General features: G+C 37.1%; 2 protein-coding genes across 6 annotated transcripts; both read left to right on the top strand.

Moving 5' to 3' along the window:
* The first annotated feature begins 8,911 nt into the window (after positions 1-8,911).
* LOC149408163 (ELMO/CED-12 family protein) lies at positions 8,912-12,301 on the top strand. 5 transcript variants are annotated; one of them, XM_089628469.1, is made up of 10 exons: positions 8,912-8,987; positions 9,791-9,892; positions 9,983-10,086; positions 10,168-10,236; positions 10,824-10,939; positions 11,077-11,146; positions 11,227-11,347; positions 11,446-11,493; positions 11,782-11,885; positions 11,977-12,301. In XM_089628469.1, exons 3-10 carry the CDS (start codon positions 9,991-9,993, stop codon positions 12,076-12,078), a joined length of 726 nt encoding a protein of 241 aa, XP_089484595.1. In that variant the 5' UTR covers positions 8,912-8,987; positions 9,791-9,892; positions 9,983-9,990; the 3' UTR covers positions 12,079-12,301. The 5 variants fall into 5 exon arrangements, with proteins under 5 accessions (XP_089484595.1, XP_089484585.1, XP_089484576.1 ...); XM_089628459.1 differs by lacking the exons at positions 8,912-8,987; positions 9,791-9,892 and having other exon boundaries at positions 11,092-11,146; positions 11,791-11,885; XM_089628450.1 differs by lacking the exons at positions 8,912-8,987; positions 9,791-9,892 and having other exon boundaries at positions 11,092-11,146.
* A 560-nt stretch (positions 12,302-12,861) lies between these two features.
* On the top strand, positions 12,862-16,482 carry LOC149408162 (uncharacterized; the record flags this gene model as incomplete). The annotated part of the gene is made up of 4 exons (XM_089624197.1): positions 12,862-13,060; positions 15,765-15,978; positions 16,117-16,153; positions 16,453-16,482. Coding segments are annotated over 4 exons (480 nt in total), but the record flags the coding sequence as incomplete, so codon positions are not given.
* Between the last annotated feature and the right edge of the window lie 1,746 nt (positions 16,483-18,228).

Below are 18,228 nucleotides of genomic sequence, written 5' to 3'. Positions count from 1 at the left end.
TTTATATGGAAGAGTTGGTGTTGTTGGTTCTTGAAATTTACTCGTCATTCGGTGGTGGTGGTGGTGGGTTCGCCGGATATTGAGGAGGTGCCATATGCGGCGGCCACTGTGGTGGTGCGTACGGATAGTCGGAGTACTGAGGATATGGAGGAAATAACACCTGATTCTCTTGGTTGATGTCCCACCGAGAGTAGAGATCGTTCAACTGATTGATGTGAGAGGCGCCATACTCCGCTTGTTGGTGCATGTACTGTTGCGTGTGTTGGAACCCGCCGACGAGATAGTTGGAGCAATGAGCAATGTAGTCGATGGTGGCGGGGTCGATTACCAGAGGCGCTGGTAAGCGCAATAAGGGCTCCGCTTCCCCCTCTTCACCCTCTTCCTCCGCTTCTTCCTCTTCCTCCGCTTGTGGATCCTCCCTAATCTTGTACCGCTCAATAATGGAATCCGTAATAGGCCCCATTGAACTGTGTATCGTATCCCTTTTCGAGCGTGGTACCCCCGCATTTGTACAAAGGCCGGTAATGATCGCCGGATATGGCAAACCGTGTCGTTCATTAGTATAGTCGAGTTTCTTCATCCAATTATAGATGAATCGACCGACGTTAATGGAAAGGCCTTTAACAATGCAGAACAACACCTGGATACGATCCTCGTCGAGAGTGGTGAAGTGCTTGATTGGATAGAGACGAGCGCAAACAAAGTAAATCCACGCTTTAGCGATCCTGGTGAGTTGGTCACGGTTGAGTACCCTTTTTCCTTTTTCAGTGACCCAATCCTCTCCCGGAATGCACAACACCCGCGACATCTCCTCATGGCTGCAACTTCTTAGCCATTCTCGATAGCCCTCGTTCTCGAAAGGCACATCTGGGGTCCCAAGAAGATCGTTGATAGCTTCGATACTCACATCGACCGGTTTCCCACGGACCGTCACAACATTAGCTTGGGAGTCCGGCAAGTTTGCGTAGAATTCGTACACGAAGTTGATGTTCGAATCGAACTCGGGTATAGCACAATACCTCCCCCAATCATGACCAACTATGCTGTTGCGGATTTGCTTTCCTATATCCGACGTATTGCTTACATTGAATCCTCTCTCATGGATAATGTTACGCGGCAAGATTTTGTCGTAGCGTTCCTCCGCGACCTTGCTAGTAAAGATACTCGTGTTGTATTCCTCTTCGGGAGACTGTTGACGAGGTCGCTTGCTTTTTACTTTACTCTGACCTCTGGAAGAGCTCGGAGCCTTAGAGGCCGTGTTTTTAGTTCGAGGAATTTTCAAGCTCCTACAAAACATAATCATAAACAATTCTACAATTAACATATAACAAATTATATATCAATTCCAAGAATATACATTTAAACATGACAAATTAAAACAATTCCAACAATCACAAATAATTCATAAACAATTCGACCAATCACAAATTCATGAACAATTCGATCAATCACAAATTCATAAACAATTCAATCTCAACATTAATATACATAACCATTTTAACCACTAACCTATGTAACAATATGTCAAACACAATCCGGACATTTCAATTTAACTCAAATTCTCATTCAAATTCCACTAACCTAAATTCACTCATTCAAATTCCACTAACCTAAACCCTAATTTCTTGTTCTAAAAAGAGAAAATCAAACAAAACCCTAAATTTGTGAATTCAAAAAATCAAACTATATGCAATTCGGGTAAACAACAAGAAATCCATATCAACAACACGAAATTAAATCAATATACACCTTAAAAAACTTTTAAAATCATACCTTACAATGAGGCGGCAAGAGAGAGAGAGAGAGAGGCGCGAGAGGAAGCACGGCGAGGACTCGACGAGAGAAAAGTGACGGCGAGGACAAGGCGAGAGAGAGATGGCGGCGAGGACAAGGCGACGGCGAGATTTTGGGGCGGCGAGGACGTGGCGAGGGATTTTGAAAGAAAAAAACTGGAGAGATGCGGCCGAAAATGGTTGTCTCGTGTGTGTGTATTGGAAAAAACTGAGAAAAAAACTGAAAACGGCCTTTTATAGTGAAAACCTAAAAACCCTCGCCGCGACGAAAATATGTCTTCGCCGCGGCGAGGTGTTCCTACAACGGATATTATAACCGTTGTAGGAAAGTCTCGCCGTGGCGAGGATCCTCACTCGCCGCGGCGAGACAGTTTCTAAAAAAACTGCTTGGCCACGGTATCTACCTCGCCGCGGCAAATGATATTTCTAGCCGCGGCGAAATTATGTCGCCGCGGCGAGAAATATTTATCGCCGCGGCGAATAGATTCTACAACGCTTTTAACAAGCGTTGTAGAACGTTTCGCTGCGGCGAAGTTGAAATTGTGCCGCGGCGAGGCGCATCCTTCTACAACGCTTTTACCATGCGTTGTAGAAAGTTCTCGCCGAGGCATAAATCACGTGGTGCCGCGGCGAGGATTCTACAACGGATAGTGTAAACGTTGTGGAAAATCTAAAATTTATGTACTTCTACAACGCTTAACAAAAGCGTTGTAGAATAACTAAGTTTCTACAACGCTTAGCTGTAAGCGTTGTAGAAACACCGAGATTCTACAACGCTTAGCCATAAGCGTTGTAGAAACACTATGTTTCTACAACGCTTATGTGAAGCGTTGTAGAATCCCTAGTTTCTACAACACTTATGTTAAGCGTTGTAGAAAGTGGGTTGTATAATCCAACAATTGTAGTAGTGTCAACCGAGCTCTCTCTCTCGGCAGCTAAACCCCCCACAGCACCACCCTCTCCTCATCTCTTCTTCTCCGTGCTTGAGCTCGGCCAGCCGCCCATCTTCGAGCCGCGTGCACACCACCAGCCGAGAGGAGAAGGTCGCCGCGCGTCCTAGGAGCTCCGGCGAGGGAAAAAAAGGGTGAAGACGGTCCAAATGGTCCGACTCTTCAAGTGAGGTATGGATTTCTTGGGCTAAAGTGAAAGATCCGAAAATTAGGGTTTTGATGAAATTGATTTGGGGGTTTTACATCTGAACGTGGTTGATGCTTTGTGATGTGATTTGTGCTCGGTTTAGTGTTGATTACTTATGGGAGTGTTGATTTTGGACTGAATTCTTCTTTTGATTGTGGTTTGGACGGGTTTTATGTGTGGAACGTGTTTTGGCCGTGTGTTTGTTTGCTCAGCTGTGTGGTGTGAGTTGAGATTTTGGGTTTGTGATGTATTGATTTTGTTTGAGGCTATGATGATGATCTCTTGGATTTCTGAAATTTCTTGAGTTGGATTGTGTTTTTCTTTGGCCGTGAGATTCATTTGGCCGTGTGTCTTGTTCTTCTGCCGTGTGTTCTAAGGGGTTGATTGTGATTTGTTATGGTTAAGTTGATGCTCATATTTGTGAAGGAATTTCTGGTTGAATTAGGAGGCTATGAGGATTTTTGGAATGTTATGGAATTTGGTTTGGAAATGGTTATGGCCGTGAGTTGTTTTGGTCTTGAAATTTTTATTTGACCCTGTGATTTTTGGCCGTGAGCCATATTGTGATATTGTGGCATTGAGACTGTTTTGTGATGATGAAAGTCTGAGCCTCGGGAATTTTTGGTGATGTTGAAATCGTTGTTTTGACTTGAGGAATTGAAAGTCAGATTTGGTTCGGTTTTGAGTTAATGCTCAGTTGATTTTTGGTTGGTTATGAAATTGAGAATGGATTTGGAAGTGGTTTTGAAGTTTGGAGTTGAAAGTTATGATTTGAGATGAGATTGTACGTTACGGGTTTTTGGTTTGAATTTAAAATGTGGATTTAATGACAAGGTTACGAATTTTGTGACAAGTTAGTTTGGATTCGTGTTTGGTTGTTGACTTGGTTGGGCTCGGGTTTTTGAGTCGAAATGTCGGATTTGGAATTTTGGATATTGATAAGAGTTTGGATTTAAGAAATTAACTCGATGTCGGATTTTCGCGGTTTGATGACAGATTTGGGCGGACGAGCGGGAACCGGACGAGTCAAAGGTGACGAAGCCGGATTTTTGAAGTTTTCAAGAAAGAGTTATCCAAATTAAAGCTCGATTAACTCGTGAGTTTTTTAAATCGCTTATAGCGTTTAAATACTCTCATTTGGTTATTGAAATGTAGTTCATTTATTTAAATAAATAATTTATGATTATTTATTTAATAACGTTCGAGAATTTAATTTAATTATTCATTTTGGAATTCTCGGTTATTTAATTTCGGATCAATTTCAAGTATTTTATATATAAGTTCATTGATAATATAATTTGATTTTTATTTGATTTTTCATTTTAAAATTTCATAAACGAAAAAAAAATAATAATAACTAACGATCATAAAAAATGAATAATTTAAAAAATTGAAAAAAAATTAATAATTAGCGACGACAAAGTCGTCGCTATATGTCGTCGCTAATTATTAAAAAATTAACGTATTAGCGACGACTTAATCGTCGCTAATTCGCGCGCGTAATTCACCCGCGGGAATTAGCGACGATTAAGTCGTCGCTAAATAATTAATAAAAACTCCTAGTTTAAACATTTAGGGACGAAAAAATCGTCGCTAATATCGTCGGTAAATATTTAGCGACGATTAATTCGTCGCTAAATATATTTAGGCACGGACATATAGCGACGATAAAAATCGTCGCTAAAATCGTCGCTAAAGAGATTTAGCGACGATTACGGGGTTTTTAGCGACGAAAAAAATCGTCGGTAAATGTCGTATTTGTTGTAGTGTGTGGACGAGTGATCTCGTGGACGAGTTGTTGGTGGCCTATTGATCTTGACCGAGTGGTTGGTGCATGTGGCCGAGTGCTCTTTCCCTCTTTTGGCGGAGTACTCATTTCTTTGTGTCGAGTGGTTGAGACAATCCATGTGGCCGGTGGTCTTCTTCTTTGGTTGGCCGAGTGGTAAACTCTTTTGACTGATCGAGTACTCATTTTCCTCACGACGGACGAGTGGTTGATCACTCTTTCATGATGAGTACTTAATTTCGGAATGGTTTTGGCACGTACATGACTTGGGACAGCTACGGATTGGCACCGACATATCTTTGAATTTAATCATATTTTTAAAACCGTCTATCTTGAAAATGTACATGACAGATGACAATATATGATAAAAAAAAAAAAAAGAAATAGGCTTTTTATGGTCCACCTAGAAAAAATCTCATCTTGGATTAGAACACGATTTGGTAAACTGAAAAAGTATACATTATAGCTTCGGTCATGGCTTGTGTAAATAGTCTTTATGATTGGAAAAACTCAATAGTTTCACAGAACTCAGCTTTTACCTTTCACATATAATCGATGTTGGTGAGGGAAATATTAATTGCAGTCACATCAGAACCTCAGTACATAATTTATTACTCATCTTATAAAAATAGAATACGAAAAATATATATCCGAGTAACAATAAATTAGTGGGCATTTATGTCGGTCACTACTTAGCTAGCCTCACGTAAACGAAAGCCTTTTTCAATACTGATAAAAAAACTAATAATCATTACTTTACTTAGCCCAAGTCTTCACTCTTCTTCCATGGAAATCACAAAAGCCATTGGCTAGAGTCTTGTGACTTACCCTCTGTTTCATGTGATCTATTTTTACCTCATAATTTTCTCTCACTCAAGCACACTCCCAAAGCTCCAAGCAATATATATTATTCATTCACGTCCAAACGTACAATTTTCTGTGATTCGCTTCAATACCCTTTTTTAGCGTAGCTATGGTATAACCACAGCCCACTTAGTATATAAATGAACATCCCTATCTAGTACTTTCTTGGTATTCGACACATAATTAACTAACTTAGTGGGAAAAGAAAGAAACAAGGAAGGAGAAGAAATATATCTATATTGAAGCCATGAAGGGTTGTACTATTCGTGTCATGACTGTTTTCATCATAATATTCGCAGTCTTAAATCCAGTTACCAAGTCCAGCAGAAACATAGCGACAGGTATTTCACAGTGGCCTCTTTGTTTTTCTTCTTCTGCATATAATTGAATATATGTAATAGTAAACTGATAGCTTTTTTAATTCATTCTAGAAGTAGGTAATTACTTAGATGGAGATCAGAGACGAGGCGAGGAGATGAAAGCGGCAGCGGTGGTGGAGTCGGTGGCTGGGTCGAGGTTGCCGGACTGCTCGCACGCGTGCGGGTCGTGCTCGCCGTGCCGGCTTGTGATGGTCAGCTTCGTCTGCGCCACCATCGCCGAGGCCGAGACCTGTCCCATGGCCTACAAGTGCATGTGCAGACGCAAGTCATTCCCAGTCCCTTAACACGCACTCTCTCTCTCTCTCTCTCTCTCTCTCTCTCTCTCTCTCTCTCTATATATATATATATATATATATATATACATGTATTAGAATTCCCCTTCTTTATTATTTTTAAAAGTTTGGTTGTAGTTTATGATCTAGTTACTGTGATGTGTAGATCGATTCATGTAGTACTTGTAGATTTAATTTGTAACCAACATATATAGCTCTTATTTACTTACAGTAGGCTCTCTTTTCTTTCTCTTTCGTATTTTTATTGATTGTGAAAATACATTTTGTATTTCTTTCTTCAATATTTTCAGTTTTGAAAGAAGATCACTTTGATCACTTTGCACTTGATAATGATTGTATTATTTTGTCCACTACACTTACCGACTTACAAAACTGACCGCTGGTCAAGAAGTGCTTGTTGTTACCAAATAAAATTGGATTGTCTCTTGTTTTTTTTTTTTTTTTTTTTTTTTTTTTTTTTTTTTTTGTTTAATTGGTATAGATGAATATTGAAAAAGTACTCTTTAGTGAATATAATATTATATGATATCCTACTCAATTTTTAATTAAAAATAACAATACGAAACATTATTTAAATTTATGTATTTTGTATTAATTTATAACAAAGTAATTCGAATAAATTTAAAATAATAATTATTGTAATGTAAAATTGTGGTGTTTATATGATAGAAAATAATTAAACAAGAAGTTATGTACTGTGTATTATAAAATATATTCCAATTGAGCTCATAATTATTTGAGAGTCTAAAAATTCGATCTACTTCCTGAAAGTTATATAGAAAATATTATATTATCATTATATATAAATTAAAAGTTAAATATATTTGGTCAAAATGTCATTAATTTGTTAAATGAGGGATAGGTTTTATTTATTTATTTTGTTTATTTTTACTTTTTTGTTCTCGTCGTTAATTAAGAATTGAGTAGTGACTTTGAAGATAAAATATTTGTTGATTTGATAGAAACTATATTTATTTTTGTGATACACATTATATTTTGGGCACTATAACAAAATAGTCGGTTTGAAACTATAGATTTTATTTTTAGCCTATGTTTCATAACTGTTAGGGAAATAGCCAACGGCTTAGGTGTCAATAATTAATAGACTAATTTGCCCTTTTACTTAATCAAATGGAAATAATGAATATAATTATATTAAATAATAGGCAATAATAATATAAAATAACAGAAAATTTCAAAATTGTTATACGTAACCTTTAACCTCTAACAAATCTCAACAAAATATTTTATCAAAGATATCATTAATCACGCGGCGCGCTAATCTAGAACAGTTTCACCAAGATTGACGTTACTGTTGGGAACCTGTCAACACAGATAATACACGTAAATTACTGGAAATTATCTCATTCTCCACATTTAAGTAATTTGAATGGAAATAAATGTAAATAAATCATCTGTACCTCTACATTTTTCCAAAAACTGACATTCGAAAATCTTCATTGTTAAAAAAAAATTAACAGTGAGAGTCGGCCCATCTCTAACCAAGCTCCGATCGTCTCTCCCGCCAACCACCGCCGTGAGGCTCGTCGCGACCCCCTTCCGGAGTGTCGACCACGGCCTCCCTCCGGACTCCGAGAACACCGGCTCCCTCCCCTACGCTCTCGTCAACCGCCTCCTGTGGGCGTTGATCTGGCTCCAACGATCCTTCGCCGACCTCCTCCGCCGCCTCCGGCCGATCTGCGTCATCGGCGCAACTTCTTCGGCTGGACTGCCCCCTTGGCCCGCGACCTCGGCTTCTTTCTCGTCATCTTGGCATGTTGAAGGTTAAAAAAACCCAGATCTGATTTTGTGGAGAGAGAGAGAGAGAGAGAGAGAGAGAGAGAGAGAACGTGGAAGAGAGAAATCTAACTGCTTCCTTAATAATAGCAACAAATATTCTGTGAAGAAAAAAAAAACACACGCACAAAAAAAAAAAAAAACACGTGTCATAAAACCCTTAAATATAGAAGTTAATTGACCTAATTTTAATTAACTCACTCACGCTAAAAAAATTGACTTAAAAAAACTGACTTAAAATATTGGAGGACAAAAAAGTAAAACATAATTTGCCACCTAATACGTTTGGCTATTTTCCTAAAAAACTCCAAACATAGGCTAAATCTCAAACCTAATGTTATAGGTGGCCTAGTTACTTAGAAAACTCTTATATTTTTGGAGTGCCAGATAGTGTATTTCTGTATTGTAGACGGACTTTGTTTCGTTAAAATAAAAATAAATAAATAAAATAAAATAAAATTTGATATCAAGAAATTCCAAATTTGTTGGATCATTAATTCTAGTTATATGGCTTGAATTAGCGGTAGAAAATCATAAAGAGAGAGAGAGAGAGAGAGAGAGAGAGAGAGAGAGAGAGAGAGAGAGAGCTGGTTTGTAGGAAAATGAGCGGCTTACGAAAGGAGGGAAAAGAGAGACAAGAAGAACCTCATAAACGGTTTTGCATTGCCTAATTTGTCAAAAGAAAAATAAGACATCATTATGTAATATCTTTCTATTCCCTCTTCTGCAGAAACACCATGTCATTGATCTTCATTCCTCCTCTTCTTGTTGGTCCTCTCTTTTGCGTATCAGTGAGAATCCTGGTCCCACCACAGAAAAAACACTTTCTCGTAGTAGGTCCCACCCTGCCGCGTCCTGCCTCAATAATTACCGCCGTTGAATATTACGATCCTCACTCACCTCCACAAACAATATGTCTCCTCAGAACCCATAGCTGGTACCTCTCTCTCTCTCTCTCATCTATTGTGTGTATTGACTTTGGAAACGACTTTATCACACTATTTTGTCTTGTTTCTTTGTGGTGTCACACTGTTCCCAACTTTTCCATGTCTTTTGTATGTCCATGCATGATACTGACCTTAAACTCGCTGCGTTAATCATAATGATAATTATAATAATAGTATTTGCAATTGCATGCTTTTTGCCATATGAGCAAAGAATCCCTCTGATTGCGCTGTTATGAATCTCCTTGGATAGATTTTAAAAGTTAAATCAAGTATATGCTGTCCTGTTCTATATTAATTGTATATTTGACACCAGAGAGAGAGAGAGAGAGAGAGAGAGAGAGAGAGAGAGAGAGAGAGAGAGAGAGATAGAGAGAGTTACTTGAAAAGCAAATAACCGATTAGCGTGAGGATTGGACATGAATGAGTGTAATATTTTGTAACCTAATATTTTCTTGAGAAAAAGAAAAAGGTATAAAGAATTTTCATATTTTAAGTCGCAATTATGGAATATTACTATTTGCTTTCGGTTTGGTTAGAAAGCGCCAGAGGGGATTGAAATTCCAAAATCCACATTGTTAGTTCTTATTCTCATGAGATTAAGAAGACGTAGGCCACGTTTTCATTCTTGCTCATCTCATCGCAGAGTAACTCTTTTAAGATTATTGACTGGCTTTCTTTTACAGTTTCATTGTTTCTCATTCTTGTACTATATGGCTCTTTTCTGTTTCCCCTGTTTTGAGCGACTTTTTGGCGTTTCTAATCACTATCTTGTTTTTTTATGAAAAAAAAACAGGTTGATGAGGATGAGGGTTATTGGAGACAAACGAAAGGTGACGAGGAGTTGGAGTGGTCACATGATTCCACCCACGTAATAACCAATTAGCTCAATGTTTTAGTGAGTACAATTACAACTTATTTTTGCTATATATGTCTATAGCTTAGTATTTTTTTATTTATTTGTTTGTTTTTGTTATATGTGTGGCAGCTAATGCTATGGTCGGACCACGGTCATGGATTATAGGACTGTTTGGCCGCGCCAACAATAAGCGCAGCGATAAGTACCATGACTACATATTGAGTCCTCTCGAGGTAATAAATTAGTTTTGAAGAAATAAATGTAGCTAGTAAGAGTTTAGTCGTTCTAATTTAACTTCTAATTTATATTACTAGGAACAAAGACTTCAAAGGCTTCAAGAAAGACTTCACGTGCCATTTGACGAGACACGCCCAGATCATCAAGTATGCTTTTTCATGTACAAATCCAAGTTTATTATTTTCTTTTTAACCGATGACTTTTGGAGTTGTGTGTATTTTTACTTTAGCCATTAAACGTTTTTTTTAGTATTTAACCTCTGAACTTTTTATTTAGAGATTTAAACCCCTCTTAAAAGTTTGCATCATAATTTCGTTGAAAAGTTGTACATTGCAAATAAATAACTGATTTACAATTTTTTCACTCAAAATATAAAAAATGCAAGAAAGATCTCTTACAAAATTTTATTTATTAATTTTTCCTATTAGTAGTATATATATGTTATGAAATAATAGTGGTATTTTTAAAATACACGCAAAAAAATTAATTATAAGCTCGTAACGTGCAATTATTATTATTTTTTTTAATATCTACTGATAATTTTTAAAATGAGTAAAAATACTCAAAATCAAACCTACGGGGAAGTGAACAACAAATAAAGTATAGATGCCAAAATACAAATTATCAGATAAGTTTAAGATCGCCGATGCTAAAAAGCCAAGAATCTATAGTTAAATTAAAATTATTAAACTAACTCAAGGTTTTCTACCTCTCATTTGTTCGATTATTACAGGAAGCCTTGAGAGCGTTGTGGCTCTCCTCATTTCCCGACATTGCCCTCAGAGGCTTGATCTCCGATCAGTGGAAAAACATGGGATGGCAAGGTCCTAATCCATCCACCGATTTCAGGTAAAAATACATATCCGTTCCCTTCATAATCTCCGTGGACATAACTTTTTTTTTTCTTCTTGAAGCCACATTCTTTGGAACTCGATTGATTTTACATTTAAGCTTTTCCGATTGAGAAGTAATCTTTGCTCACAAAGAATTGATCTGCATAGGGGTTGCGGCTTCATTTCCCTCGAGAATTTGCTGTTTTTTGCCAGGACTTATCCGGTATATATTATATTCTGTTGTTTCTAAAGCATGGTAATAAAGCATGAGTCATTACTGATTATGTAACATTCAAAATCAAGGCATCTTTTCGTAGATTATTGTACAAACAAGAAGGGAATCGAGCGACTTGGGAGTATCCGTTTGCTGTCGCCGGAATCAACGTCACTTTTATGTTAATCCAGATGCTTGATCTTTACTCTGGTAAATATTTTTTATTTTTTTATTTTCAATTTTTATCATAATAAAAGTACAACTTCATAAAGCTTTTGACTTAATTTTTCTGCTTATTGACCTTGCAGTGAGACCAAAATGTATTCCGGGAATCAATTTCATGAGACTATTAGGAGGTACGTAAAACCAAAGTAAAAGGAAATGCTGGTCGCTCTAGCTCATTCTTGAAAACGTACATACATTTCGAATTGTTTTCTTTCCTTGCCTTGCAAGTAAAGAGGATGATTAGATTTTGTATTAATGAAACTTTTTATTAACAAGTTAATTTTTAACCTAAGTTCATTTATAAAGAAAAAATAATCTAGGAGAAATGCTATATTTTTTCGATTGATTTTGTTTTAATTTAACCTGGATTATAAATATAAAATATGTTTTTAATTGAAAGTTGAACGTTTACTTCCAAGCAATCTCAGAGGATGAAGAAGCATTCGACGTACTATACTGCATGGCTTTTGAAATGATGGACGCTCAGTGGCTAGCGATGCATGCTTCGTATATGGAATTCAATGTAAACTGTATTTGCCTCACAATTCAAATTCTTACTTATGGTTGTATCATTAACCGTAATGGAAATTAAATATTGTGAACCTCTGTTACAGGAGGTACTACAAGTGACAAGGACACAATTGGAAAGAGAGTTGTCTTTGGAAGACATACACAGAGTACAAGATCTCCCAGCTTACAATCTGCTGTACCAGTAGTCACTCTTGAGAATGTTTATGGAGGAGTTATGAGGAACTACAGAAGTTTATTCATGTGAATCCAAGCCATATCATCAATCCAAAGCACACCACTAAAAAGAAGAAGAAATATATAAAAGTTCAAATAATGCGAAGTCGTGGAATATCGATTTAGATTAGGATTAGATTGTGTATTTTATACCAAATGAATCTCTCAGAAGTTTCAGGAGCCGTTTTTTGGGGAAACGTAGCAAAAATAATGAAATGTCGATACACATTTTCTACGAGGTATATGAAACCAAATTAATTTTTGTTTTAAGAAAAGGAATAAAACCAAATTAATTATTCCCAGCCTTTTGTGTCTAGCATAGCAATTAAAAAATAAAATAAAATAAACTACACCGTCCCAGATAATAAGAGGCGTATTTGTATATTTGATTATTGAATTTTACGGGTTTGGTCATATTGATATTTATTTAAATATTTTGTATCAGTAGTCTCTAGAAAACTTGGAAAACGGGACACTGGTTTTTTTTTTAATATATAAAATCAAATTCTGTCATTTTTATGTAATCTCGAGTGTGAGACCAACAATACTCATTCTCATTCATTGTGTCGTTTCGTCACCTGAGTCAGAACAAAGTACCGAACACATTGATTTTATAGTGTGTGCGACATCTTTTTTCTGTTTAAAAAGAATTTCAATTGTTATTAGAGTGGGCACCCAGATCTCAGGGTGATTTTTCCTGTTTTTATTCAATTCTGTTTTTGATGGATGGTTCTAGGAAATGACGATCTGTCAATCGTCCTCTGGTGCTTGATGGAACAAATTATGGATATTGGAAAGCACAGATGTGCGCTTTCATGAAGTCTCTGGACAGCAAGACTTGGAAGACTGTTATAAATGGTTGGTCTCCACCCATGGCCAAGGATGATAGAGGTGTTGTTACTGACATCAAACCCGAAAAAGATTGGGATTCCACTGAGGATGAAGCTGCTCTGGGTAACTCTCGTGCTCTTAATGTGACGACCCGACTTTTCGGACCGTCATACTTATCTTAATTCTTTTACTTAAAAAAAAAAGTGGATAATTTTTTTTAAATCGTCATTTCATTTATAAAGTTTAGACTCTAAAATATAAACAACTTTGATATAACCAGCACTTGAAATCTTACAAAACATTTGATGAAGATAAGAGAAATACTTAATTCGGAATTCCAAACTAAAGTAGATGGTTGGAATATTCAACGGAAATAAAACCATAAAAATTCAACTTCAGTTTTTCAAAACTAATTAAACTTGGAAAATATCTTAAGCATAAAAATCTCAAACCGAGTGTTTAGAAAATTGCGTAGCGGAAGTCTTTTAAATAAGCGAGCGGAACCACAACCCAACCCCTTAGCCATCGAACGCCGCTGATCCACCCTCCTCACTTGTTCATTTGTTGCTTACCTACAATACGGACGAATACACATAATATGAGCTAACGCTCAACGAGAATAACTATGACTCACAAAAAGAGATGAGTAATGCAATGCATGACGGATTAATTAGTGTTTTAGTTCTAACAGTGTCATGGTCTTTCGTATCATAAATCTTATCATATTTTATTCGGGGTGCCCCTAGAGTAGTCGTACCGATTTCAGTGTACACTTTGGAAACGAACTACGGGGCTGCGACCTCCCATAGTTCGCACCATCTAATAAACATATCATATGAGAAAACTCCCTTTATGAGCCCGTAGGTCGGCTTGAAAGAATTCTCTTATTACCTCCGTAGCTCGAGGCGGTACGGCACTCTTACTTATCTTATCACTTGATTATTTGTGTTACATACAAATATGACATATGACATATGACATAAACTTAAATAAAAAATGCTAATAATTAGAACATGTTATGCCAAAGTTGTACTAAACCCATACATAAACTCATCATAACAAGACATAACATAATAATCACAATTCACTCAATAACACGTATACGCATCTAAGAAATATCACACAATCAATCATATAACACATATTAACCATTTCAGATCACACACTCATCGTAATTAATTTTAAACTAATCTGTATTGTACTGAGATTATTCTCACCTTATTGAGTCGAGGAAAAGTTCTTAGACTCTCGAACGATTGGAAAAGCTATTCGGCTCGGGACCTATTCGAACGGATAGGAATTAGGTTCTTATAAGACACTTCTAGACATAACAAAGATTATGGAAAAAAAAATCGGAGAAGGAACAGAGACGTCAAAAGACGAAAGTACCCTTCGTCCTCGGGTTCCGGGAAAAAAATAATTTCAGAGAAAAATTCTGGAAAAATTCCAGAGACTAGAAAATATAAATTGAACATATTAGTCTTCAGTGATAAGACCAAAATCGGAATTTAAGTTGACGAAAACAAAAATCAAAGTATAAAATGATGAAAAGATATTAGAGAAAATTGAAACAATCTGCATACCGGTATGAAAATATTTCTTTTATACATAAATACATATTCAAAATTCATATAAATTTTATCATATATCAACGATGTACCAAAATATTTTGTATAAAAATTTCATATAAAAATATGTTTCGTAGGTATTTTAATTAAATACAAAATTACGGTGTTTAAAATAGAAATAAAATTTTTGTGCAGTGAGCGTAAAAGATTTTTGAAATAAAAACCGTTCATGTAAAAATTATGATATATTACAACTGTATTGAAAACATCTTAAGTAGTCATGTATAAAATATTCAGACCAAAATTGCTCATCTGTAAACAAAACATATTAACAAAAAAAATTGCACAAGAAAAGAAAAGTTACATAAAATAAATACCTCTTATTTGGTCAGAGAATAAATTCCAACAATTTGCTAGGAACAAACAAATTGAGGAAAGAAAACCACCTAATAACTTTGATGTATTTGTTCTCTCTCTCGTTCGTTCTTACTCTTTTTTTTTCATCTGGGATAGTGTTTTGAAAAAGGATGTTTTGATAGCGTAAGAAAGGCAAAGGAAAAAGGCTGGAACTAAACAAAAGAAAGGAACGACAAAAAGGTATGATATCAATATACATTATGTCTAATTAATGTACTTAAAATTCTCTCTTTTCAATTTTGTATAACGGAATTAATTAAAGTCAAAAGCCCACGTTCAAAAAGAAGGCAAGAACTTATTATCAACCTTGACAGCATTAATCCTAAAGTCAACTCTATATATATATATATGTGCAAGATTTCATTAGCGTACACATGCCCAAATACATATTTGAAAAGAAAAAAAAAACTATTTCTTTCCTATCATGTATATAACCATTAATTGCACTTTATTTTCCTACATAGTAACTTTTTACGTGTAAAATATACATAAGCTGTCTTCCCTAAGTATTTTACTTAACTGAAAAAGAACTTATTATATATATATATATATATATATATATATATATATATATATATGTATATACATTTCTATAAAATAGAAATTTCACATCACAAAAATTTAATTTCTGAAATGGCTAAAAAGAAAAAAAATCGGGGTTTCACACTTAATCCTATTTTCAATGGTGTTGACAAAAACATTTTCAGGATAATAAACACAATGTACGAGTGCCAAAGAAACATGGGAGATTCTTGTTGTTGCTCATGAAGGAACTGACAAAGTTCGCGACCAAAAGCTCCAGTTTATAACTATGAATTTTGAAGCATTAACTATGTATGAAGATGAGTCTATCTCTGAATTCAATGTTTGCATCCGCGATCTTGCCAATGAATCATTTTCTCTTGGAGCTATCATGAGTGATGAGAAGCTTGTCAGAAAGATTCTGAGGGCGCTTACTCCTAAATTTAAGATGAAGATTACAACTATTGAAGAAGTTCATGATCTGTCAAAATTGAAGGTTGATGAACTGGTGGGATCTCTCAGGACCTATGAGATGTCTCTCCCCAAGACCGAGAAAAATAATAAGGGAGCGGCTCTTAAAAGCTCCGCCTCTGATCAAAGAGAGCATGTACACTCTGAATCTGATGATGATGTAGATGAAACCATAGCTATGCTTGCCAAGACTTACAACAGGGTCATGAAGAGATTCAACCAGATGGCTGAGAAGAATGTCTCACAAGATCTTAAGGACAAATTTCCTCAACAACACTACTACAAATATGGGCATCAGGTGCGACAAAAGTCGCACCCGATGCCCACATCGTCGCACCCGATAGTACTATCAGGTGCGACTTTAGGTGCGACTGAGTCGCACCTGAAAGTCCGCAGCGAATACTATTGGGTGCGACATGTCGCATCCAATAGTATATTCTATTAGGTGCGACACTATTGGGTACGACTTATCGCACCTGAAGTCGCGCCTATTTTTCCGTGGGAACTTAAGAATAAGATTTTTGGGTGCGACAATAGCCTACCCGCCAACGTATTGGGTGCGACTAGTCGCACCCAATAGCCTACCCGCCAACTTATTGGGTGTGACTAGTCGCACCCAATACCCTTCCCGCCATAGTATTGGGTGCGACTAGTCGCACCCGATTCCCAATTTATTTAAAAAAAATTATAAATATTAGAATTAGAATATAATATTATTAGAATTAGAAATTAATATTATTAGAATTATAATTAGAATTAGAAATTAATATTTCATATTAAAATATTTTTAATATACAAGCAACTAATACGAGTTTGTTCGCTAATATAAAAATATACAAAGGCAACTATTTTCGTTGTTGCCTATAAAACTTATCTATAGAGGAATTTCCTCTTCCTCCAAATAAGTTGCCTCCGCGGCCACTACTGCTGCTTCCTCCTCGGCCATTGCCGCTACCGCTAGGACGATCACGCTGAAACTCCGCAGAACCTGGCGTTTCATTATCAGCCATTGCCGCTGATGTCGGCGTAGGGGAAGCCTGAGTACGCATCTGTGTAAACGAAAGCAGCTGTCGCTGCATCTCTTCCATCTGCATTTGTTGTGCCGCCATTTGAGCTTGTTGTGCTGCCAACTGAGCTTGCAACTCGGTATACAGTACTGGATCGGCGCGTGACTGAGGTGACGAACCAGACGAGCTTCCATCTTGAGCTCGAGCCACACTCAAAGCCCCAACTGGTGTCGTGGGTCCTATCCCGACATCCCAATCACGGCGTGGCCCGAGAACGTCATGCATCGCATACTCCTCTGCGCGTTCGAGGCTCACCTCTTCGCCTCTCTCCTCCGCTTGTCGCAAAATATCTGCCACTTGGGCGTTGATTCGCGCCTTTACAAAAAAACCAAATAAAATTATTATATAATTATTATTAAGTAATTAAATAAAGTAACTTACAAATTGTTGACTCGCGAAGGGCGTTGTCCAGTTGCCGTTAATATCTTGATGCTTTTTCTCCCACGTCGCTAATGCGGAGGACAATGTCCCATCCTTCTTCCTCTGCAAGTTTTAATCATCAAAATAAGACAAATGTGTCTAATGTTAATAAAAATTAAGCAACTTACGCTCTTCTGTCGATGAGCGAAAAAAGGTATCGACCCTTGTCTGGCCTTTGTCAGCTTCTTCTTCGCATTTTGTCAGTTGCGGTCAGCCTTTGCCTGCGAGACATAAATTCATTTAATTCGATTCGATGAGAAAAAAAATCATGTTCAACTCATACCTTATGTTCCGGTGTGTTGAACACCTCTATTGCCTTCAACCAAGCCTCGTGCGTATAGCCCTTTTGTGTTTCTTCTCTGGCGAGCTCTATTTTCCCGCAAACTTGTTGAAGAATCTAGATGATAACTTTGACTTTTGGTTGCGTCGCAACCGCTTCATTTCGCGAATGATAGTAGACTCTATCTCGTTGCGAATGCAATCAGCTGGCACTCTCTCGCCAGTTGCAGGATCCTCGTACACAAAACGGTACTCGTTATGGATTGCGGTCATAACGGCCGTCACATGCTGAGGCTTGACTTCATTCCAGTCATTTGCGTGTGCTTGAAACGTCGCCTTGATCAAGTTTCCAAGACGGTTCGAGAAGGTGCCGATCAAGGGATTTTACTCCCTGATGTCCTGGTAGAACATCATGTGTCGCCGATCGTAGCGAACTACATTCGCACCAGGAGTCCCTACCCTTGCTCTCGCTGACACGAGACCCTTCGTTGGTCCACGTGTGTTCTTCGATCCGGAGGATCCCGGCGTCTGTGGTGGATCCTCGCCT

This window comes from Urtica dioica, chromosome 1, assembly GCF_054948205.1.
Source record: "Urtica dioica subsp. dioica isolate 48M chromosome 1, U.dioica_male_clone48M_v1_H2, whole genome shotgun sequence".
In the NCBI taxonomy this organism is placed as follows: Eukaryota; Viridiplantae; Streptophyta; class Magnoliopsida; order Rosales; family Urticaceae; genus Urtica; species Urtica dioica.
Note: the sequence above shows the minus strand (reverse complement) of the source record. Positions and strands in the feature narration are given on the sequence as shown.

Bases quoted from the DNA above. Each gene is read 5' to 3' on its own strand.
- LOC149408163 (XM_089628469.1), top strand. From the start codon at position 9,991: ATGGTCGGACCACGGTCATGGATTATAGGACTGTTTGGCCGCGCCAAC. The intron at 10,940-11,076 runs GTAAAAATACAT...TTGCTCACAAAG, and splicing joins AATCCATCCACCGATTTCAG to AATTGATCTGCATAGGGGTT. The intron at 11,886-11,976 runs GTAAACTGTATT...CCTCTGTTACAG, and splicing joins CTTCGTATATGGAATTCAAT to GAGGTACTACAAGTGACAAG.